Raw genomic sequence first — 24,574 nt, 5'->3', positions numbered from 1 at the left:
CTCCACCTTCTACTTGGACCTGCCCCTTGCACTCTCCCCTAATCCTCAAACCCAAACCATTTCCTCCCTTCTCTCCTTCCATTGTCTCTTTCAACTAAGATAAGTTCCCGGGGGGCATACTCCCAGCTCTGTGGACAGAAGTCAAGAGACAGGGATCTCCTTCTTGCCAAGAGGTCTGGTTCCAGGATGGGTTTGGAAAGAGTGAGGTAGGAGGTCACAGATTGCAGTTCTGGTAGTGGGGGCAGTGGGTTGGGTTTATTGCACTTGCAACATAGTTTAAATAAGTCCGGGTGTCAGGAGCTGAGGGGAGGAGAGGGGAGGGGAGGGCTGGGTAGGGAGAGGAGGGGCAGCGTCAGTGCAGCTGGTGGGCAGAACCCAAATCTTCAGGAGCCCAGCTCCCCTTTCTCTGGGGACTGACAGGGCCTGCATCTGGCCAGGCTGAGCTTCCAGATCTGTTGCCACCATGGCCTCTTCAGGGTCCTGGGCAATTCCTGACATCTCCCAAGTCAGGGTGAATTGGGCCTCTAGGCCCAGGTCTGGAGCAGACCCAACTGCAGTTCTGGATCTGCCTGGGTTAGGTTGCCAATGTCTGTGTCTGGGTTCCAGATCAACCCCATGCCCCAAACTGGATCTGGCTCCGTGGAGTTCTGATTCCCCCCTGGAGCTGGGTTCTGGGCCAGCATGGACCTTTGGGATCTGTCCTGAGCTGGTCCTAGGGCACCTTCTATGGTTAGTGTTCCTTGTTGGCCCACCAGGGTGGGGCTGTCACAGCTGCCAGGTCTCACTCCTCAGGTCCCAGATTTTTAGCTGGGGCTTCCTTGGCATCTCTCGATGACGTATCTTTGCAGGCTGAGGCTGGACAGGAAGTCCTGACGGCATGTCTGGCCCAATAACCACGACTGGATTCCCTAGTTATGGTTCCAAGTTGTTTTCAGGAAACTCCAAAATGCAAAGGCTGTGGAGAGGCTGGGCCTCTGTCCCTGGATCTGAGTTCCCCCATCCATGAGAGGGCATGTGTAAACGAGGGTCCTTCACAGTGCATGGGGTGGGGGGGGATCCCCAGCTTCTCATCCCCCTCCCCCGGCTCTGGCCCTTCAAGTATGTCTCTGGGCTAAGGAGAGGAGCTTCTCCCTGGCCCTCAGCACCTTCAGAAAGTGCCCAGTCCCCTCCCTGTCATCAGCAGACTGAGGGTGGGGGACTGGATCTTCAGGATCAGGAATCTGGGATCAGGAGGACTCAGGCATCAGAGGTGGCTGGAGGCTTGAGCTGAGCTTTTTCCATGGCCGTGCCATATGGGAGGGAGCGTTTGAAGAATCCAAGCTGATGAAGGGGAAAGGAGGTAGAGTTTAGGTCTACCATTTCTCCCCAGCTCTTATCTCAAGAGGAAATGAGAAAGAATCTCCCCATGCTGCAAAAGGGGCCTGTGAATTCAGGCTGAGACTACTCCCAGAGCTCCAATGGGCACAGAAGGGTCAAAATTGGTGATGTTTTAGCATGTGGGGAATATTCTGCTAATTCCTTAATAATGCCCCCAATAAGGTGCTGGGGATACAGCTCAGTTGGTAGAGTATTTGCCTTGCGTGCAGAAGAGCCTGGGTTCAATCCCTAACACCGCCGCCCCCAGTGAAGCTAGACATGGTGGCACATGCCTATAATCCCAGCTACCCAGGAGGCTGAGGCAGGAAGATCACAAGTTCAAGGGCAGCCTTGGTAATTTAGTGAGACCCAGTCTCTAGTGAAAAAAAAAAAAAAAAAAAAAAGGGCTGGGGATGTAGCTCAGTGGTAGAGTGCCCCTGGGTTCAGTCCTCAGTACTGCCCAGTTAAATTGGGAAGGGCAAACAGATTTGAACTCAATTGCCAAGTATTACTGTTTACTAGTGGCTGCCCCTTAAGGAGTCTAGGCCACTGCTAGGATGTGATCAATTAATGATGGCTGCCCTGGATTTTAGGAGTAACAGCATGAATGCCATGTGCCTGCCATCTGTGGCTTACATTGATTTTGCAAATATGGGGCAAACTAATCATCTTGAGATAAGAGAAATCTTTCTAAGCTAGGGGCTCTAGCATAAATGGAGGGATCCTATAGGAAGGGACAGGATGGGATGCAAACTGCCAGGGCAGAGGTGGAGGCATATGACTAGAAAATTGATCTGGAGGTGGATGCTTGGGATTGTGCTGAGTCAAGGGCAGAGCCTGATGAGATGGTGGCCAAATCATGGGCAGGACGTGGCTGACCTTGTAGAGGACGTAGATGAGCAGACCTAGGAGCAGGAGGCCGAAAAGGATGGCGAGGATAATAATCCACAGTGGGACGCCATTGTTGCCTTCTGCCTTGATCCACTGCACGGCTGTGGCCACCTGGGGAACAAGCCAGGTGATGTCACTGAGACCCAGAAATTCTTCCTACAGATACAGTTGGCCCTCAATGGATGTGAACCCACCTCCCACCTCTCATTTAGTGCTAACAGCTTTCTGAACTTAAAAGATGTAAGTTCCTAAAATGTATACTATTGTCTTTTACTTAAGGGCTTTCATATCCGAGGTTCCCTCCCCCTAGGATCTTCCTTTTCTACAGGGTTAGCATGGTTAGTAACTTCACATCTCAGCTTGCACACCACTTCTTCCAGGAAGACCTCCCTGATCCTGCAAGACTAGGTTCAGGTGTTCATATGATGTGGTTTCATGAATACCCTGACACCTGTCACACTCTACTGTCACTGCCTACAAGGCTGTGAATTCCAGGAGCAAAGGTACCATATGTATCCTGCTTATTACTGTATCTGGCACCTGTACAGTTCCTAGCACATAACAGATGTTCAGAAAATAGCTGTTAAAATAACAAGGACTCTGCGCCCTGTCTTTTTTTGGCCTCGACCTCTGGCTCTGGACTCACCTGAAGTTTCTTTTGGGGTAGTTGCTGGGGTAGGATTCGATAGGGCATTTTCAGGGCTTCAAACACAGCTTCACACTGCAGGCTGAATGATTGGTGCTCCTTCTGTGGGTGGGGAAAGGTGATCAGGGTAGCGCCTCTTGGGATCTAGAGACATAAGGCTTCTTCTCTGGGGTCTGGCCCAGGCTGTGATCTTTCCCTATTTGAGACTAATTCTTTCCTGATATTTCTTATATGAGGTAATAAATGTGGAATTGAATAATTATAACTAAATAATGTATAATCAGATGACTGACTACCTGTTAAATAAAAAAAAAATATTTAAAAAAATCATTTATGTGGATTAACACCCAGGACAGCGTGGCTAACAATGTGTGCTCCATGAATGGCTGTTCTTACTATTCCTACATATTCTTGCCTGATCCATTCTGCACTCATCTCCATCTTTCTGTTTTTCTATCACAACTTTGCACAAGGTGGCGCCAAGGACACAGCCTGGTCTAAACAAGGGTGAAGGAGGGGGATTGGAGTACAAGTCCATTTACCAAGGAGAGGAGGCTAGTGCCCTAGGAAAGGTTGGGGTCAATCTGGGTAGATCTGAGGGTCAGAGGTCAGGGCTGAGGTAAGGCTCCCTCACCTGCAGAAAGGTCTTGGCCCAGACTCGGAAATGCAGCTGTAGACTTCGGCTCTCTTGCCGGAGCAGTGGACCAACCTCACAGCGCAGCCTGAAACATTCAGCCTCTGGGCATTTCTGGGAAGGAAGAGGTGTGGATCTGGAATTCTGCCCTTCTGGTGGTTCTGACAGCCCAGGTATTCAGTACTTGGGCTCAGACCTCATTTCCAGTATCACTTACCAGGACCCGCGGCCCAGAGGAGGCAGGGCTCCTACCTGGAGCCTCTCTTCTCTGCAGGTGGTGTTGGGAACCCTCGGGATCCAGCTGGAAGAAGAAAGAGACCCTTAGCTGCCTCTCTGCCTCATCGCATCACAGCATTTAAGTCGGCCTGTGCCTGGTGCCAAGTGCAGCTTCAACCTGCTTATCTCTTTACCCATCCACCCAGCTAACCAACTCCCCTGTGCCAGGCACCAGGCAAGGGCAGTGTTGAAAAATGGAAATAAGTAAAACTTGGTTTTCGGAATTTACATGGAAGAGATGTATAAATCAGTCATCAGGTCCTTGTTGCTACCTGTTTGCAATGCTCACTCTTCCCTGTGTCCCAGGGATAGGTTTGTTCTTGTCTTTCAGGCCTCTATTTAACTATTACCTCTCTAACAGCTTTCTCCCATGACTCAGTTTAGACAGTCTCATCTCCCCACAGCACATTAGCCCTGTACTTCCATTGCTTTTAATACCTGTTAATTAATTTTTTTTGTACTAGGAATTGAACCCAGGGCACTTAAGCATTGAGCTACATCCCCAGAACTTATTTTTTAAATATTTTTTCAGTTGTTGATGGACCTTTATTTTATTTATTTATATGCATTACTGAGAATTGAACCCAGTGCCTTACACATGTGAGGTAAGCGCTCTACCACTGAGCCACAACCCCAGACCCTCCCCAGAACTTTTTTAATACTTTATTTTGAGACAGGGTCCTTCTGCTTCAGCCTGCCAAGTCTCTGAGATTATAAGCATGTGCTACCACATCTACCTAATTTTTCTCTTTTCAGTGTGTGTGTGTGTGGGGGGGGGCACTGGGGATTAAGCCTAGAGGCATTCTACAACTGAGCTACATCCCAAGCACTTTTTTTTTTTTTTTTTTTTTTGAGACAGGGTCCTGCTAAATTGCCCAGGCTTGGGATCCTCTGGCCTCAGCCTCCAGAGTAACTGGATTACAGGTGTGCGCCACTGTGCCTGGCTTAACTTTCCATTGTTTATCAGCCTCCACTAGAACACAAGCTCCATGGGGATCCTGTCAGTTTTGTTTACAGTAGGTTTTTTTCTGAGCCTAATAGTGCTCAGTTTAGATACTCATTCAATTAAATGTTTGAGTAGGTACACTATAAACAGGCACTGGGGCCCAGAGAAACAGGTCTGAAGACTTCCTGGAGGAGTCAAGAAGTAGGAAAGCAGGGCTGGGGTTGTTGCTCAGCGACAGAGTGCTCGCCTAGCACGTGCGAGGCCCTGGATTTGATCCTCAGCACCACATAAAAATAAATAAATAAAGGTATTGTTTCCAACTACAACTAAAAAATACATGTTAAAAAAAAAAAGAGAGAAAGAAATAGGAAAGGATAGTTCAGGAAGAAAGATGCCTCGCAGGCCTTTGAGGTATCTGTGTGTTCTGACCCTTTCCCTCAGTCCCAGCTATAGGCACATTCTTGTTGCCTTTTCCAGATCCCAAAGACCTTTCCTAGCCCCTTAGCCCTGGACCTTTGAACCTCCCCCCAAGCCAGTGTCCAGGCCCTTTACCTCCAGGCCCTCAGGGTTAGGTGGGTATCTGCTGGTGCAGTTGCTAACTCCAGCGACCTTGGTCACGTAGAGGAACGGCTGACCTTCCTGGGCCTGGGGACAGCTGAGCTCCAGCACTCCCCGGCTGATGGTGCTGGGGCCCAGGTTGATGAGCTGAGGGGGGAGAGCACAGTTACCGTGAGAGGGATAGCAAAGCTTCTGCCTCACTTGAGACCTGGTCACCATGGCCCCAGTGTACCCTGTTGTAGGCTCCCATCTCAGGGGCCAAGGGCAGAGATGAAAACCTCATCCTCCTCAGTCCACACTGGGGGGGCCACACTCCATCTCTCCTTTCTACTTAAGTCACTCAGCAGCCATCTAGCCTCTGGCGGCCTCTCTCCACCCACTGCAGTCACTCTTTCTACCCTCCTGTCTTCCTCACTCTGGTCCCAGCCACCGTCACTCATGCTAGCTCCTCCTTTCAGTCATTCACTCTGGCCCACCCTCCACCCCTCTCCCCTGGCCAGCCTACCAGCTCTCCTCACCTCATAGACATGGTGGACGGCAGGGCCCACGTCCCCCTCCTTCTGAGGCTGGTCTCGGGGATGCCAGTCACTCACTGGGAAGAACACAGCCTCAGGCTTGGAGACACTAAGGAGTAGGGTGGTTTAGAGGAGGGTGGAAGGGACCCCATGCGCATCCTTCCCCTTGAGTCTGTCACCCCTCCTAGTAGGTCCCCATTTGCCTGGATACTGACCCATTAAGGGAGACCTGGGCCTGAGCCTCAACAGAGAGCTGGAAGGAGACCACATCGCTCTGTGAGTTGTTGAGATTCTTGCTGTGGATGGAGGCAAGACAGGTGGTGCTGGAGCCCCGCCAGCGGGGATTCCCTGACCCCCAAGGGCTTGGCCTCCTGCACCAGCCTCCCTCCTCCCTGCCCAACCCACCCCCTACCTGAGGATCTGGAAGTCAAACTGGATGGTTTTCTTTGTGTCTTGTAGGTGAGGGACGGTGAACCGAAGGCCACCCCAGAGCTGTGGGACAGGGAGGACAAAGGGGCAGTTCCATAGTGCGTTTGTGTTGCTCCAATCCCAACCCTCTTTCCCCGTGCCTTGGTTATGTTCTGAACATGCTGGTCACTGTCCAGTGGTCCTCTCTCCCTCCTGCCCCTTCCTATTCTGTCTCCAACTTACACTGGCTCCTGCCTTCATGGGGTTGCCTAGGTCGCACACCAGCAGGCGGCTCTGGTTCCCGGTAGAGTAGTCACAGCTCAGGCTGGAGAAGTTCTGGAGGTGGGGGTGGGTACAGGTCAGGTTTGGGTGCTCCCCTGGTGTTCCCCCCAATCCCCGCTTGAGAATCCCCTCTCACCCCTGGGTGTCTGACAAGTCCTGAGTACTCAGCCTCTGGAGGGGCTGTGACCCGAAGCTCAGCCTCATAGGCACCTCCTTCACCCACATTCTGGGCGTGGAAAGTCAGGTTCAGGGCATTCTTGTCACCTAGGTACACGTGGTTTTGCTCCCTGAAGAGGGAACAAGGAGAAGAAACACTAGAATTAATTCTCAAACCAGGACAATGGGTAATAATAATAACAACAAAAATAAAGTAGTAATAGACACCATTAACTGAGTTCCGACTCTACAGTGGGCACTAGGTTTCATGCTTTATGTAATGATCACGTTTTCATCTCCAAAAACTCAAATAGGGGCTGGGGGTATAATTCAGTGACAGATTCCTTGCCTATTGTGCGAGGGCCTGGGTTTGATCCCTAGTAATGTACGTGCATTCACACACACACACACTCACACACACACAAAACCCCAAACCAAAAAGTCAGAGGAATAAATGCTGTTATTCTCACTACACAAATGAAGCAGTTGAAGCTCAGAGAAGTTCAGTACCTTCTCAAGATCTACTTTTCCTATGTCCCTATTCTACTTTTCCAAGTGGTAAGACATCTGGAACACCCTAGCTCGTTGTCAGCCCCCACATACCCAAATACTTCCAGCTGTAGGTCAGGCACACAGATGTTGTCTTCTCCACAGTCCAGCAAGATCTGAGCCTGGAGAGCAGGACACCCTTAAGATGGGGAGTTTCTACTGTTCCTGGGCTACAGGCTCCCCACTCCCCAGGGCCTTAGCCCCTTGTGCCCAGGCCTCTGTCCTCCTAGGCCCCCTCCCTTCCTGGTCCTCACCTTATCTTCTATCCGGCTCTTGCTCTGGTAATGTAGGACGGGCCGGAGGCCATGGCTGTCCACGGGGGCTTGAGGGTCCAAGGAGAAGTTGAGGGCGATGTGAATGGGGGAGAGTTTATCTCGGAATTCTGACTCATTCTGGGGCCGGGGAGAGAGTTCTCAGGGTCAGGGGGTATCCGGGGGCTTGGCAGCCTGGCTTCTTAGCCTCTTATTTCCCACTCAGGGACCCAAGTCTGACTGTTCTAACTATTTCAGAGTCCCTGGCAGCCCGGTTCTCAGCTCCTCAAACAGAGAGGCCTCCCTTTCTCAGCCAGGCCCCCTCCCCACGAGCCCCAAGCCCTTCCAGGAACTTTCCCAATGTCTTCCTCCAGAAGGGGCCTCAGTTCCATGTGGTACCCCTCCCTGACCAGTCCACACCCACCCCCAGGGCCATACCCTGAGGTAGATCTTCATCTCTCTGCAGTCCTCCCGGGCCCCATTCTGGATGAGCAGTATCTGGGTCAGTGTCGCCTGTCTGGAGGCCAGGAAGAGTGCCCGCCGTACCCCTCCCTTCTGCTTCTGCCAGTCCAGCTGGAGCTCCACCGCAAAGCCTGTACCCCGGGACTAATAAGTTATGGGGATCTACCTGTCCCTCCCGGTCCACTTAAGAGAGAAAAGAGGTAACCCGGTCTCCAGCCCCGACATCCCACCCTAGGGCCTGAGAGACCCAGGCAGTCTTCTCACCAATGGAGTTGGGGACATGTTTTCCAGAAGCATTGAGGCAGAAGCTAAGGTTGATACTGGAGAAAGACCAAGGAGAAAGCTGGTGAACATACTAGTACAGGCATCCTCTCTGCTCCCACCTCTGGGCAGACCCTGGGTAGAACACCCCCACCGTCCCCTTCCTAAGTCAGATTGGTCTCCCATCCTAGATCCCAGACACAGATCTCTGGAACCTCCTAGACCCAGCTCACCAGGATACAGGGTTCCCTTCCAAGCTGCAGCTGCGTTCTTCTGGGTTGAACATTGCGGGGAAGATGGTGAGGGAGGCACTGGCAGACACGATGGGGCGACCCCTGCAAGGGTGGGTATGGGACAAATAGAATTAAGGCTCCTCTGAAATCTGTGCCCAAGCCCCAAAATGCTAGTTTCCCCTAGAGTGATTTTCCTTTCTATTTTGGTGATACTGGGGATTGAACCCAGGAGTCTCTACGACTGGGCTACATTTCCAGCCCTTTTTTGTGGGAGGAGGTACTGGGGACACTGAACCATATCCCTAGCCCCCTTTATATATATATATATTTATATTTTTATATATATATATATATATTTTATATATATATACATATATATATATATATTTTTTTTTCCCTAATTTTGAGACAAGGTCTTATTAAGTTGCTTAGGGCCTCACTAAATTGCTGAGGCTGGTCTGGAACTTGTGACTTTCCTGCCTCAGCCTATCAACCTGCTGGGATTATGGTAATGAGCCACCACACTGGGCTTCTCCAACTCTTTAAAAATTGTTTTAAGGTGCTCTGATTGAACCCAGGGGCTCTATACCACTGAGCTACATCCCCAGTCCTTTTTGTTTTGAGACAGGGTCTCACTAAGCTGCTGAGGGTCTCACTAAATTGCAGAGGCTTGCCTGAACTTGCAATCTTCAAGTCCTCCTGCCTTAGCCTACCAAGTTGCTGGAAATCAAAGGTACCAGTCCTTTTTATTTTCTGTTTTGAGACAGGGTATTGCTAAGTTGCTGAGGCTGGCCTGGAACTTGTGATTCTCCTGCCTCAGCCTCTTGAGTCACTGGGATTATAGGCCTGCACCACTGTACCTGGTCTATAATTTTCATAATTTAGCTCTAAGGAGAAATTTTCATAATTTAGCTCTAAAGAGAAATTCCCAGTTCCCAGTTTACCAGGCTGCTGTCCCCCCCTTAGAGTTCGTACCTGTATACAACAGCCTTGTCCACGCCAAAGGACCCCACAATCAGATCTGCAAAAAGTCAAGAAACCACCCCTTATAGCAATCCCCAAATCAGGATCTTTTCTTGATAACCACACCTCTAGTGTCATTGCTCCGAGGCTGATTGAGGGAACAGCGCCATCTTGTGGCAGCATCCCACAACTGCATCTGGAAGCTTAGGAAGAGAAGTTGGTAGGGGTTTGTGACCAGGGAATTGGGAAGGGGCCTCAGGTAAAACTCACCAGGGTATCCGTTGCCATCCAGGTCTCGGCCTCCTCGAAGAGCAAAGCCAAAGAAGTTTGGGGCATGCCCAGTTGCCCACAGGGGCTGCAGAACCTGGGAAGGCTTAGAGCCCAGTCCTCCTGGGCCCCCAGGGAATACAAAAACTACCCCCTGCTGGGTTTCCCCACCAAAGGGAGCCCCAATGGCCACATCTGTAAGACACAACATAAATCAGTCAGCAGGCCAGGAACCCAGGGGTCCAAATTTCTACCAATAGACCTCAGTACCCAGTATCCTATTTTTTCTCATCTGTCAACCCCTATCCCTACTCCTCCATCAAACCTCAAGATCCAGACATTGGAATTAAAGTCTACACCCCTCCTTGGAAAATCACAGGGCATTTGGTGTCTTAGCTGAAGGACACCTTCCCAATTAACCCCTCCTAACTGAGGCCCCCCCCAACTCGTCCTTAGTGCTCTGAAACCATTTTACTTACCATTGTAGCCATCCTGGTCCAGGTCCCCCAAGGGGGTCAAGGAGCTGCCAAATCTGCCAAATTCATCATGGCCAGTGAGGGTAATGGTGGGTGTGGGCTCTATGCCAGCCAGGTGCTGCAGGTATACATACACTCTGCCCACTTCCTGAGGCCGCCCATCAGCTGTCCGCTCCATGAGTAGGGGTGCCCCCACTAGTAGGTCATCCAGCCTGGGGAAGAGAAGATCCCGGCATCCTAATACCCTGTCTTGCCACTCCCCTCCCATCCTAGTGCCAGAAATCCAGACATCCTGGGTCCCCAGGCTCTTTCCTAACCACCAGGAGACCTGAGGTCTCCAGTTTAGCTCTCAGCTCTGTCCATGTTCCTGAGCAAGGGGAACACAACCATGAGCGAGAGAAAAAGCCCTGGAAAAACACTGCTTGCAGTCCATCCCAGCCCCACTCTTCTCTCCAGGATCTAGTCAGGGCACCATGGTGTGCCCTTCCCACTACTCACCCATCTCCATTGACGTCAGTGGCAGCCACTGCATAGCCAAAGTAGGAGGCCATCTGGGGGAGGGGCAGGATAAAGGGGCAGCATGAGATCAGAATGTGGGGTCAATAACCAGGATTAAGGGACAATCCAGAGGCTGCCAGGAGGCGGGGAGTTTGATGTTATTGGGTCAGGGTTGAGGCTTGGCTGGTAGTGAGACAAGCCAGTGTGGGGGTGGGGAGTGTCCTTACCTGTTCCCCTGAGAAGTTGTAGAGAGATCGGATATCTGATCCATTAAGGATAGTGACCTGGGGGTGAAGGGATAGGCCCATTATTCCTGAACGTCTCACAATTGAAGGACAAATGGGTACAGGGTGCCGGAAAGCAGGCATTCCTCAGACATACACTAATGGCCCCTAACTCCTTCATGAGCTTTGCCCTCCCATTTCCAACTCTATGCCGGGTGGCTCTGCCCGTGGGCGCTTACCAACTACTGATAGATTTCACATTTTTCTGTCTGTGGTCCTTCTCTACCACTAGAATAGTGAGTAGCACATCAGTGGGGACAGGAGCTTAGTTTTGTTCTTTGCTTTCGCCCCAGAACCAAAAATAGTGCTTGGCGAGTAGCAGAGTGTTGTAACTATGACTGAATGCACACTGGGGCCTCAAACCCAAGATGTTTAAAACCTAAGTCATCCCTCATCCTCTAGTTCCCCCCAAACACACTCATGCTTCTCCTATATTCTCCTTAGTAACTGGCCTTCCCAGTCTCTTGGATCCTGCTCTTCTCTACTCTTGCTGCAGTGACTCAGGCGTGTGCCTTCCTCCCAAAATGCTGGACAGCCAGTATCCTGGCCTCCTGCTCCCACTTTCATCCCCAGTGCAGTAGGACTGGCTGACTGCCCTAGAGTGAGTTGAAGATGGTCACTGTATCTACTGCCTACTCTCAGCTTCTTGCCTGGTTCACCAAGGCACTGGAGAATCTGGTCCTAATTTACCTATTTGTTTTGTTTGTTTTCTCCGAAATCTTTCCTTATTCTCCTTCTCCTCAATCAGCTCATGAAAATGCTAAACTATCTTGACATTTTTCTTTTTCCTTTTTTTCCTGTCTCCTTCATGCTCCTTCCAAAGATGTCCTCTCATCTCATCTCTGCTGAATCTCCACCCCATCTCTAGAATGAAATTATTATTTGCTCTTTACTGTTACATCACCTTGACTGGTTTTCTGAAATTTATCGTTAGTGCAGAAAGTATGTTGACTTTGGAAAAAGATAGACCCGTTGTGTGTGTGTGTGTATTGGGGATTGAATCCAGGGGTGCTCTAACTCAGAGCCACATGTCCAGTCATTTTTATTTTTTTTTGAGACAGGTTCTTAATAAGTTGCCAAGACCAATCTCAAACTTGCAATCCTCCTGCCTCAGCCTCCGGAGTAGCTGGGATTACAGGCATGCACCACTGTGTCCAGCTAGACCTGGTTTTAAATTTCTTTCCAGCCATTCATTAGCTGGGTGAGCTTAAGCAATTTACTTGATTTCTTAGAACTCCAGTTTTGTCACGTGTAAAATGTGAATGATAACATCTACAGCATAGACTTGTTGTGAAGAACAGCATCAAGAATGGACAGTGTCTGCTGCATTGAGGAGCTCCACCCCAGAAGAGAATTATGTGTGTCTTATCTCATGTACTTGATTAGAAGCATCTTATGAGATGGGGTGTGATGTCTTCTTCATTTTCTTGTCTCTTCCCTCCCCTCAATACAGGCTGTTCATTGAATGACGGCCTATGGCATTCTTATCTGTACAGGCACTTGTCTTGGTCTAATAATAACAGCTGCCCGTTGTACCCTGCCTAACAATTCACTAAGTACTTTCACATGCGTTATCTCATTTCACCCATATAAGAGCCTTGTGAGGTCAGAACTATTATTATCCCATTATACAGAGAAGAATGAGGCTTAGAGAGGTTAAGCAGGGAGCAGGATGTGAATAAAAACAGAATAATTTATCCAGGGTAAGTGCCAGAACTTGAACCCAGGTCTGACTCTAAAGCCTGTGGTGTTCTGGCCCACTTTTTGAGCCCTCACAAACTGCTGAGCATGGTTCTTTGTGCTTAGCCAGCACGGGGGTGTGGGGGGCAGGTCGGGTCTTACGTAGCCATAGGTGAGGTTCCCTTTGGGCACACCAGCGACAAAGTCTGTGAAGAGAAGGCAGAGTTGTGGGCTGAGGCAGAGGAAGGGGAGGAGCAGATGGTGAATGTTAGAATTCTGGGGCCCCTATTTCCCCCCACCTTGGCCCATCCTGGGGACACACTCACCTTCTGTGTCATCACCACTGAATTCACCCACAGCCACAGAGTATCCTGGGGAACAGGGTGGGTGAATGTTAGCATTTATGCTTTGGGACTCCTCTGCCCTGACCCACCCTTAATCCCTTCCCCTCCCCTGCTGGGCCTTCATGGTCAGTCTGTACCCGACAAGTACAGCAGAGGGGCTGGGGGTGCCTGAGCGGGAGAAGGGAAGCAAGGGTGTAGGGGAGGACAGGGCCCTTGAGTGCTCCCCCTGCCATCCCCTCCCCACCTGCTCACTCACCCAGGTAACTGTCATCATAGATGGAGCTGGCCTGTCTCGTCTGCAGCTGCCCCTGAACCAGGTTGATCAGGTACTCTGGGTAATAGGACTCCGCAATCTGCTGCTGAGTGGCAGACAGGATCTGGCCTGGGGAAGGGTGGTGTGGAGGGGATGGATGGAGGGCAGGTGGCTGAGGGGACTGCGGAGGCTGGCCAGGTAGGATTCCATGTGTGGATCGCGGAAGGGAAGCGTGTAGAGGGTGATGGAAAAAGGAGGACTGGCGGGGGCGAGGAGACAGAGGCAGGGAGGACTAGAGACTCTAGGCAGGAGTGGGGATAGGACCAGCGCCAGGGACCTCGAATGGACTAGAGAAAGGACTTACCTTGCCAGAAATAGCTCCCTGGTCCACCCAGGACCACACGGCCGGTCTGTGGGGGAGGGAGGTGAGTCCAACATCTGATCCTGACCTCGGGGTCCACTGCCCACCACCCCTTCCTCCAGCGCACCCTCTCACCTTGGTGAACTCGGCACTGAAGCCCCCTTGGCAGTAACCCTGCCCTGCTGCCCAGCTGAAATCTGTGAGGGGAGATGGCGATGAGAGCAAGCCCCACACAGATGGGAAGGAGAGGGGAGGGAGCCAGGGGAAGGGCCTCAGGCTGGGTCAAGGTGCACAGGCTGAGTTGGGGGGCTGTGGGGAGTCAGCCCTGAGCACAGGAGAAATTCTCATGGAGATGGCAGAGTTGGCACACAGGTCTTCCCTCACCCCTACCTGAGCGGCAGGGTGCATACTCCAGAATGCGGGTGAAGTTATCCGTGGAGAGGTAGCAGGTGCCCACAGGGTCACTCAGTGGCTCCTTCTCTGTGCGCCAGCTGTACAGTGGAGCACATGCCTGCGAGGACCAGGAGGAGGGGGCTTTAGGTTTAGTCCAGTAAGGGCCTTCCTCCCTCCCTCCAGGCCTGGCCTTACTCCACCACCACCTCTCCCCCAGCTGTCACACCAGGTCCTCTGGCCCCTCACCAAGATGGAGGAGCCATGGGCTCGAACGGTCGCTCCGAACCACTGCAAGGACTTATATTCCACAGGCTCCTCTCCCTCTGTACTGGACTCCAGCATCCGGGAGCCTTGGGGAGGTGAGAAAGGGAAGTCTTGCTGGGTCTTGAGCTATTGAGCCCTCGGCTGGGGATGCCCAGCACTTTCAAGCCCTGAGCTCCCGTGACTTACTGGGAAAGGGTAAGCGGAGAAGAATCTTTAGCTTATGTTGTGTGCAGACTCAGCCGTCTTATATACACACACACACACACACACACACACACACACACACACACACACCTCACACAGGGGTTTCTAGAGTTGCCTCCCCAGGGTCCCCCAGTTTCCTCTTCCAGCTGAGACAGGATACTTGCAGTGGAGTGGGGCAGGAAGGTGATAGGGAGACTGGCTTTCCCCAAACCCAGGGTGTAAGTATGGCTGCACTTCTTGGTCTGTACCTGGGCCTATGTCTCTAACAGGATCCTCCTCACAATCTTTCTTGACATTCCTCTAAACCCAATCTCTGCTCTCTATATGACCACTTTTCTTATTGTTTTTTTTTTTTGCACCTGGGATTAAACTCAGAGGCACTTGACCACTGATCCAATCCTCAGCCCTACTTTGTATTTTATTTAGAGACAGGGTCCCACTGAGTTGCTTAGCTCCTTGCTTTTGATGAGGCTGGCTTTGAACTCATGATTCTCCTGCCTCAGCCTCCTGAGCTGCTGGAATTACTATTGTGCCTGGCCTTTCTTATTCTGATTTTTATCATGTAGACTTTTTTGGGGGTATTGGAGATTGAATTCACTAAGCTATATCCCCAGCCCTTTTTATTTTGAGACAGGGCTTCACTAAGTTGCCTAGGTTGTCCTCCAATTTGGGATCCTCCTGCCTCAATCTTCAGAGTAGCTGGGATTACAGGGGTGTAGTACCATGCCTGGTTTCTTTTAGGCTTTTAAAAATCAATCTGTTGGGGCTGGAGCTGTAACTCAGCATAGAGTACTTGCCTCGTACACGTGAGGCACTGAGCTTGATTCCCAGCACCACATCTGAATAAAAATAAAATAAAGGTCCATCAACAACTAAAACATAAAAAATTTTTTAAAAATCAGTCTGTTTAGGGACTGATGGTATAGCTTAGTGGCAGCACATGTGCCTAGCATGCACAAAGCTTTGGGTTCCATACCAGCATTGCAAAAAACAAAACAACACAACCGGAACAAAACAGTCTTGTTTCATGATTCTTAACTCCACTGTTTCCAACTTTTTTTTAAAAATATTTTTTTAGTTGTCAATAGACCTTTATTTTATTTATTTATATGTGGTGCTGAGAAACAAACCTGTGCCTCACACATGCTGGGCAAGTGCTCCATCACTGAACTACAACCCCAGTCCTGTCTCCAACTTTTCAAGTTTGCTTTTTTTTTTCTTTTTCCTTTTAGTGGTACTGGGGGTTGAATCCAGGGGTATTCTATCACTGAGCTACAGCCCCAGCTCTTTTTATTTAAAAAAAATATTATTTTTTAATTGTACACAATACCTTTATTCTGTTTATATTTATTTTTATGTGATGCTGAGGATCGAACCCAGAGCTCACACGTGCTAGGTGAGAGCTCCACCACTGAGCCACAACCCCATCTTATTTTTTGAGACAGAGTTTCACCTGCACTTGGCCTCCTCCCCATCCTTTTTTTTTTTTCCAGAGCCGGGTTCACATTTAGGGGCTCACATATACAAGGAGAGTCTTTTACTGCTATATGTTCTCTTCCTTTCCCCTCACCCAAGTCTATCTCTGGAGATAGACTGCTGCAGTTCATATCCTTGCTGCACCATTTACTAGCTGTATGACCTTGGTGTCTCCTCACTTGTACAATGGGGACAATAATACTTCATACAGTTGTTGGGAGGATTAAGTGAGTTAATATTATGCAAGTGGTCACAACAGTGCCTGGTACAGAGCAAGTGCTCTGAGTATTAGCTGTCAGTCTGTGGCTGCCTTCCATCCATCTCTGGGCCTCAGGACTTTGAGCAACTTGAGGGCAGTGGCTGAATCATCTTCCAATTCTGCAGCAGGAGCACAGTGCCTGGCATGCACTATCACTTAGTCAATGCTTAGTTAAAGGAACTGAATAGTGTGTGAGACTCTCCCTGTCTTTGTCTGTGTTATAGCCCTGGCTTCTCGGAGTTGTGGGTGATTCAGTGGAAATGAGAGCCACATGTTTCTGAATCATGCCCGCCCTCCCTGGGCTGGGCTGGGAACGTGGAGCGAGTGCCATGGGGAGCCACTGCTTGGAGCTGGAGCACCAGAGCTGCCGCTGGGAGGGCGTGGCCTCAAAGCCCAGCAGGCTGCACCCCTGGCTCCAGGCCCCACCCAGGCCCCGCCTCCAGCTGCAGTCTCACCCCTCCTTCAATCTCTCCCTGAACTGTACCAGCCTACCTTTGCTGTCAAATTCGATTGGGGTGCACTGTGCAGGGCTGGCAGCCCAAGGACAGAAGTAGACGGCACCACCCTGCAGCACTCCAGGCTGGCTGGTGTTGGCCTTGGGTGCTCCCACCAGCACACTGACCCTGGGGAGGGGAAAGGAAAGGCAGTTTAGGTTGGCTCCTAGGTCGTGATCTGTCTCTGAAGGCAGGAAGGACCCAGGCCTCCGGGCCAGGGATGGCTGGGGGTGGGGTAGATGCCCCCTGGGTTGTATTTATATCTCAGAAGATGCCACAGATGCCAGAGGCATAGGCTGGAGTCAGGCGGTCCCCATGTGCTGCTGTCACTAACCCAACCCCTCCCCTCCTCCCACCACTCTCTCTCCTACCTTCCCCTATTAATAAAGAAAGGAAGAACCAGAGTCAATTGTAGGAAGGGGAAGGGGGGCCAAAGGGCCTAGACCCCAGTTTCTCTATCATCTCTATCTGCCTGCCAAGATTAGATGCACAGCCCAGCTGAAGGAAGAGCTCCGTTGTAGAGCGCATGCTCAGCATAGATTCTGGGTTGGATCCCCAGGACCAGGGGAAAAAAAAAAAAACGGTACATAATAATCAAATGCAACAAGTGGCCTCTGATTGAAAATTGAATCAGGGCTGGGGATGTGGCTCAAGCGGTAGCGCGCTCACTTGGCATGCGTGCGGCCCGGGTTCAATCCTCAGCACCACATACCAACAAAGATGTTGTGTCCGCCAAAAACTAAAAAATAAATATTAAAAAATTCTCTCTCTCTCTCTCCCTCTCTCTCATTCTCTCTTAAAAAAAAATCAATCAAAAGAAAAAAAATTTTAAAGGGACAAATTAGATGCACAGTCCTGGAACCCCAGACTCCTCTGGAGCCTGAGTCCTCTCACCTAGACTGTACTCCTTGTCACTAGCCAGATTGCTTCCCTGGGCCAAGACCCAGGCGTCCAGCTGCCCAGCCTTGGGGCGTGTAGGAGGAAAATGTGAGTCCTGGAAATCAGGCAGTAGAAGCAGAGAGAGGAACTGGAGGATGGTGAGACAGATTGTTCCCCTGAGCCTGGGTCTGCCCTCCCCCTGGAGCCTGCACTGGACAGCACCTTCCTGGCTAGGTTTCTGTCTCAGCCCTTGAACCCTTTTCACATACCAGCCCCACAGGACTGAATTCAAATTCAGCTCAACTGCAAGCCGTGTTCTCCACATGGTGGCTCAGTTCTCCCCAGGGAAGTTAGTCCCTGATAGGTGTCCTATGTCATGGGCTGTTCATAGTTAATGTCCCAGACAATCTTCCTGCCTTCAGCTCTACCTCTGCCATCCCCAGGTCCCCTGCCTCCAAGGCTTCCATACAGCTCTCCTGGCTTTCTCCTCTAGGGTCTTCTGTGGGGACTTCATCCCATAGCCTGGGCAACTTGTCTGGGCTCCTGGGCATAAATAAGCCTTGGTCCCTGCTGTCCTCTTATATATGCCTCTGGCAACTCTTCAATCTCCGCGTCCTTTTGTCCCTTGTGCTGGCTCTCTTGGTTTAGGTTGTGGTGTCTCTTTCGGTTTCTGTCCCCATTCATCTTTCCGCACTCTCGATAGCCATTCCTCCCTGGACTGGAGGATCTTCCTCAGCCCTTTCAGTAGGAAAGCAGGCCCAAGAGGGGGATTGGGCAGAGGTCACAAAGGCTGGGGGTGTCTTCCAGGAGGACCAGCTATATTGAATAGGGGAGAGCTGAGGTCCAAAAGGAATACTAGATGGAGAGTAGGCCTGAGGGGACTAAAATGTGTGTGGGAAGGGGTCTATGAGGGTCAGAAGATGAAAATGGAGGAGAGGGAAGGCAGAGTCCAGAGGAATGGGAGAGGGGAGGCCGAAGAGAGAGAGTTCCTGAAGTTATGGGGAGTGGAGAGGGGAGGTTCCAGCTTTGGTTACCCTGGGGACAGGAAATGTTTACTGCCTGTAGCTTCCTGTCCTCACTTCTCCGTTTGTCTCCCACCCGCTGGGCCCCACCCCTCTCACTCAGACATTACATTCAGTTGGGGGTGGGAGCTAGCCACTCCAAAGGCACAGGAACCTGGTCAGTTGCAAGGCGAGGCTGGGGATCCCGAGAGGTTGTGTTGCCTCAGGGTTGGGAAAGGTGCTGCCTCAGAGAACTTGGTCACAGCCCTTAGGCTCCAGAAATCAGAAAGGGTTACCAACTGGAAACAGACCACTGGACCCGGGTCCAGGAGTTGAGGTCAGACCCTAGCTCAGCATGGGCCTGGGTAACACCAACACTGTGTCCTTCTTTCTCTGGGTTACTGCAGAAGTCTCACGAAGACAGGGACCCTGTTCCCACTCTCAATTTCTCTCTAACAGCCACTGTTCCTGGGGAAGAGCTGAGCTCCTGGGATGGCCTGAGGAGGAAGCTTGGAGATTAACAGGATTGGAAGGTGACAGACAGGCTTTACAAAGCTTGTGACGCCCACAAGCCCTGACTACATGAAGGTTCAGGACACCTGTGTGCAGGCCTGAGACACAGATCCTGACCTGCCATGCTGCCCATGGCTTGTACTTGAAGACTTGGCTGCTCTGCCATCCCTGGTCAACTCAACACCCACTCCCCTTCCCCCATGCTAAGTGAGATACCTAGAGCCTGGGATGGCATGTAAGTGAGTTTGTCCTTATTCCCCTTCTCCTGGTTCCTGCTTCCTAAATCCCATACAAGCTGGGTCCTCTTAAGGGTTCAAGAAGGTAACAATGGAGAGTCCTTGGGCCGTTTTCAATATTTAGAAAGCCTGGCGGAAATCATGCATTTACTGATAAGGCAGCCCAAGTTAATTAAAACTCCTAGTGTATTTGTTTTTGGCTAGAATTGTATCAGCTCCTGTGGGGAGATGATATCGCATGCTGGTCAGAAGTTCTGATTGGCAACTGTAGATGTTGGTTAATAAAAAGTGAGAAAACCCATTAATTATTCCTTACGGAATGCAGTTTGGCCGATAAACTTCCAAAATTGAGTCCAAGGGATGAAATAATTGCCATAATTTATTTCAAAGCCCAGAACCCTGAGATTCTAGATTTAGCCCTTGGAGACACATATTGTCACAACAGACACTGCAGAAGCACCCACTGGTTTTGACTGGTATAGTTGCCCACAGAGGTGCTGCAAAGGGAGGCCAGCTTGGTTCTGATGCTCCGTTAAGTTCAAAAGCTGCTGACCTAGGCCTGTGTCCTCTTTGAAAGAGGGGGTAAACTAAGTCACAGAGAAGTTAAATAATATGTCCAGGGTCACTCAGAATTCCTCCTAGCATAAGAATCAGAAACCAGGAATCCTGGTTTCTAGGCCAGAGTCCTGGTCCACACCAGAGCCAATTTATCCCCTCTTCTCCTCCTCTCTCCTTCTCCACTATCTCCATAGCAGGCTTCTGATTAACCAGTTCCCGTTCAATACTCAGTTACTGTTTCACTCTGATGGCCTGACAAGGTCAGGTGGCGAGCAGCAAGTGGATCGGGGCCCAGTTCCTATAGGTCCTGTGGGCCCAGCATTGGCCAGACCAGAGGGGGACACCTATTCTGAAACCTCAAATATATGCCTGGGGTTCACAAGGAGCTTGCCTGGTTGGCTGGGGGGAAGAGCTGCCTCAGGCTGCTTAGCTCAACTTGCTGAGCTCAGACTGTCTACCTCTCAAGCTCTCAAGTGTCCTGGGCCAAGTAGCGTCCCTCTAAAGTTTTAGATTCTCTTCCCATAAAGTGATGGGTTGCCCTTGAGTGGTCCCTAAACTAACTTCTAGTTCTAAATTTCTAGGACTCCTGACAACTCAGTTTTTATATATATCAAACACGGCGATAATGCTTTCTCTACTCCACATGAGGGTTTTTGTAACAATCCAATGGAGAAATCGATATGAAAGTGCTACGGGAATGTGAAGGACTTTTATTACTATCATGGTTACAAGCAAGTACTAAAAGCAGGTAATGGAGGAAAACATAAACAAAGAACAAGCCGGTGGCCAGGGAGAAGAAAACCATAACAGAAATCAGCTACCCAAAAATCTCATGCCTCCCATGTACTGATCACTCTGTAGACCAGGTGTCTCATATATTTTGTCTCTTTTAGTTCTTAGAATAAGTTAGGCATCTGATGTTTATGGGAAAGTCAGGCTCCAAAGGTTTACAGAACTTGGCTCTACATGACAGTTTTTTCCCCCCCTTTGGTACTGTGGATTGAACCCAAGGGGCACTTTACCACTGAACTATAGATCCAGCCCTTTTTATTTTTTATTTTGAGGCAGGGTCTTGCTAAATTGCTGAAGGTCTTATTTGGTTGCCCAGGCTGGCCTTGAATTTGCAATCCTCCTGCCTCAACCTCTTTGGTCGCTGGCATTACAGGTGTGTTCCATGATGCCTGGGTACACATGACAGTTCTTTTTTTGTGTGTGTGGTGATGGGGGTACCAGGGATTGAACTCATGGGCATCAACCACTGAGCCACATCCTCAGCCCTATTTTGTATATTATTTAGAGACAGGGTCTCACTTAGTTGCATAGCACCTCACTATTGCTGAGGCTGGCTTTGAACTCACCATCCTCCTACCTCAGGACTGCCCACCCTCCAGCTGCTGGGATTACAAGCATGTGCCACTGAACATGGCAGTTCTTTAACTGGGAAGTGGTAGGGACTCACACCCAGGACTGCCTGACTTCACATTTTGCTTCTACCTGCCATGCAACCTCTGAGATGCTTTCCCTGTCCTCTGATGCTATTTTACTGTACTGCATGAAAGGTGATGCAGAAGAGAGACCAAGAACACTCAGGTCCTTCCACTCTGGCTGTGGTCCTAAATGAGTGGCTATATTGTCTCAAGGGTAGGGAAGGAGGTCAAAGGCCCAGCTGTGGTGGGAGGAAAGTCACAGAGGAGGCAGAATATTACAAGTGCTACTCTAAGAGGGTATTGCAGGGAGAAAAAGAGAGGGGGAGGAGTGTAAGCTGGACACCTGGGTTCTCTTGGGAGGGGAGATGAGCAGAGGGGAGGTGAAGGGAGGAGAATGCTGGGCCCTGTTTTAGAAGAGGGCTTCAGGGACTGAAAGATCAGGGCCAGGGGCCAGACAGACAGCTAGGGGACCAGGAGTGTGTGAAATCCAGATGTTTTAGAAGAATGTTTTAAAAGGGAAATGACACTCTTGCATTGGGGTGGGGAGGGCAGGGGAAGGTTAAAAACCCTGATCAGTGAAGAAGACCCCATTCCCTCCCTCCCACCCTCCTCTATTCCATTAGGATTGTGGTAAGAAGTTTGAGGGGGCCTTGGGGAGGCAAGGCCTGGCAGAGGTTCCAGGCCAGGGTGATGCAATGGGGTTTGGGCAAGGGGCCAGGGAGGTGGGGTGGGGACCTTGAAAAGCCCAGATCTAACAGCTGGGGCCTAAAATCTTTTTTTTTTTTTTTCCCCAGCCCAAGTCCCCCAGACAAAGGAGATGTTTGCTTCCCTTCCCAATTGAATTAGCTAGATTAGCCCCTTTTCTCCAAAAATTAAAGAAAGTGAGTAGAACTCAGGTAATGGTATCATGTGCAAAAACAGTTCACCTCTGATAGAGGTCCTATCACACCCTAGATCCTGGAGAATGAGAGGGGTGGTGAGCAGTGGGAAACTCAGAGCTCAGGAGGAGAAACAGACTGATTACTCCAGTCATAGTGGAGGATCAGGCATCTGGGGGTCCCTGGCCCAGTCAGGAGCAGTCACTTTCCTCTCCTCCCAGACCCCCAGTGCAAAAAGAAAATCCTTGTTCTAATGTGACTTTGGCTCTAACTGTGGTTTTTCCAAGCCAGTGGACACCCCATTTTCCAGGCACTCAGGGTCTGCGTCTGCTTGTCACCCTGAGGAATTGGTAATAAGAATTCTTTTTTGAGAACTTCAGGGTCTTTGAGTCCTTGCTTCTGGACCTTTTGGCCAGCGCGAGCCAGCATCTACCCAGCTTCCTACCCTAGTCCCAGAAGTTTTGGTCTCAGTTCAGCTTCAGCCACAAGCTACAGGAAATCAGCTTTTCTCTTCCTCCCAAGAGCTAAAGGAAGAGGGAAACCGCCCACCCCCCTTCACGCGCGCACACACACCCCTCCCGACACATCCGTGCACCCGCCCTTGACTGAGCCCGCCCCCAGCCCCAGCGCCCCCAGTGCCAGGGTCCCGGGACTCCCCCCAGGTTCTTGGAAACCCCGGTCTAAACAGAGATTGCGGGTGGAAGGTGATGCAGAAGACTGTGGAGAAAGGGGAGGGAGCCGCCATCCCCTTCCCAGGTTTTTCCCAAGTCTGAGTGAGGGGGAGGGATGAAGCTGGCCCCCATTTAACCTTCCGACCCCCTCCGCCTCTGTCTCCACTCTTACTACACAGAGCTCATCCAGCTTCTACCTTTTTCTTTCTGCACAATGCCCCACGAATCCCGAGGTTAGCCAGTGCCCCCCAAAGCCTTTCCTGGCCTCCGCGCCCCCTTTCCGCCCCCCGGTCCCCGTGCAACCCACAGATCTCAGCCCAAGACCCTCAGCTCCTCATTCATGTGCTCTCCTGTCTCCTGGCCTCGGGACTCCTGCTCAGACTCCTCCGGCTTCTAGCTTCGTGTCCTCTCCCCACCCGACACATGTCTCGCCACTGATCTCTCCCACACTCCAGGCCCCCCTGCACGCCCGCCACAGTTCCCTCCCTGCTCCAGCGCGGGCCCCCAACTCTAGCGTGGGCCCCCAACTCCAGCCCAGGTCCTTCCAAACTCCGCCCTCAAACTCAAGCTCGGGTCCCCTCCAGACCCCAGCCGCGTCCCCAGTCTCCAGGCGGCCCCCAACCCCCATCCCGCCGCCCACCCTCGTCACTCACCCGTCTGTTCCTGGCCGGTAAAACTCTACTGAGAAGCCGAAGTAGGAGCCCGGGGGCCCAGAGAGCACTGCTGGGGCCTCTGCGTCTAAGTTGAAGCCCCCGACCCTGGGTGGCGGCGGCAGCAGCAGCAGCAGCAGCAGCGGCGGGAGCAAGGGCGGCAGCAGCAGCGGCAGCTGGGCTCGGCGCCGGGGACCCCAGCGCAGTCGCGCCGCGTGGAGTGGGGACCCTGGCGTCCGGCTCCCCATAGCGCCAGCTCTTCCCTGTCCTGGGGCCACCGACCCGGAGCCGCTTCCTAAACCTCCCAGAGGCGAATGACTCAACGCGGGGAGGAGTTTGCCAAACTCCCGGCTGAGCCCTCCCCCCGCCGGCCGAGGGGGCTGGCGGGGGGGCATTCCTGGGTCCTCGGGACGCCGAGCCCGCGCCCCCCACCCCAAAGGGGCGTGGGGGGGCCGCACCTCTCCACCCCCTCTCCCCAGCCCCAGCTGGAGGCCGGGTGTCTGGCGGGGTCAGACTGGGCGGGCTCGCGCTCTCCCCCTCCCCTCGCGTCCCCTCCTTCCTCCCCCTCCTTTCCAGATGTACAACGTAAACGCTCGGAAAAGGAGTCGGAAAAAGGGAGCGGAGAATTTCCTAATGAGGAAAGGAATCACCTCTGGAGGGCGGAGGGAGCCTGTGTCTGGTGTGTGGGGTCTCTCTCGCTTCTTCAGGGAGGACACTTTGGGGGTCTAAAGAGATAGGAGATTCCTCTGGCGTCTGGCCAACTGGGATTCCCCCTTGTCTTCCGGGGCCACCGGGTGTCTGGGTTCCGGCCAGCTGGATTGGGGACTCGGCAGTCAAGGTACAGAGCGCTCCCAGTGAGCCTGAAAGTGGCTCCTGAGTTCCGCTGCCACTCCCCTCCCCCTCCAAGCTGCTAGAATTGAAACCCCACGAGTCTGGGGTCATTCACCAGCAGGATTCCGCCTCAGGTCTCCCACCTGGTTGTAGGGTATGGAAACCTCTGGGAAGCCCCTTCCTTGGATCTGGCAGTTGACGAAACTTGGAAGTGGTTGGCCCCTCAGTACCTTGATCAGACTGGCCTGATTCCTACAGGGCCTGGGGAATTATGGAAGATGATGGTGGTG

The 24,574-nt window shown here is 51.5% G+C and overlaps 1 protein-coding gene across 1 annotated transcript; it reads right to left on the bottom strand.

The window, feature by feature from the left end:
* Window positions 1–236: 236 nt before the first annotated feature.
* Window positions 237–23,941, bottom strand: Itga5 (integrin subunit alpha 5). Its single transcript, XM_005325084.5, has 30 exons — window positions 23,457–23,941; window positions 16,639–16,769; window positions 14,190–14,293; window positions 13,941–14,061; window positions 13,686–13,747; window positions 13,554–13,599; window positions 13,193–13,318; window positions 12,919–12,963; window positions 12,755–12,798; window positions 10,856–10,912; window positions 10,629–10,681; window positions 10,134–10,342; window positions 9,658–9,849; window positions 9,400–9,445; window positions 8,425–8,526; window positions 8,195–8,250; window positions 7,907–8,061; window positions 7,472–7,609; window positions 7,272–7,339; window positions 6,649–6,799; window positions 6,474–6,566; window positions 6,235–6,314; window positions 6,038–6,118; window positions 5,826–5,931; window positions 5,302–5,454; window positions 3,745–3,828; window positions 3,528–3,641; window positions 2,894–2,995; window positions 2,236–2,358; window positions 237–1,320 (listed from the first exon to the last, which is right to left on the bottom strand). The coding sequence occupies exons 1-30, from the start codon at window positions 23,846–23,848 to the stop codon at window positions 1,237–1,239; spliced, it is 3,318 nt and encodes a 1,105-aa protein (XP_005325141.3). The 5' UTR covers window positions 23,849–23,941; the 3' UTR covers window positions 237–1,236.
* Between the last annotated feature and the right edge of the window lie 633 nt (window positions 23,942–24,574).

The sequence above is a fragment of the Ictidomys tridecemlineatus genome, chromosome 6 (assembly GCF_052094955.1).
Source record: "Ictidomys tridecemlineatus isolate mIctTri1 chromosome 6, mIctTri1.hap1, whole genome shotgun sequence".
In the NCBI taxonomy this organism is placed as follows: Eukaryota; Metazoa; Chordata; class Mammalia; order Rodentia; family Sciuridae; genus Ictidomys; species Ictidomys tridecemlineatus.
Note: the sequence above shows the minus strand (reverse complement) of the source record. Positions and strands in the feature narration are given on the sequence as shown.

Coding starts and splice junctions, on each gene's coding strand:
- Itga5 (XM_005325084.5), bottom strand. CDS start 23,848: ATGCCCCCCCGCCAGCCCCCTCGGCCGGCGGGGGGAGGGCTCAGCCGG. Junction 7,340..7,471: donor AGAGCCGGATAGAAGATAAG/GTGAGGACCAGG, acceptor CCTGCTCTCCAG/GCTCAGATCTTGCTGGACTG. Junction 6,119..6,234: donor TTTGACTTCCAGATCCTCAG/GTAGGGGGTGGG, acceptor CTCCATCCACAG/CAAGAATCTCAACAACTCAC.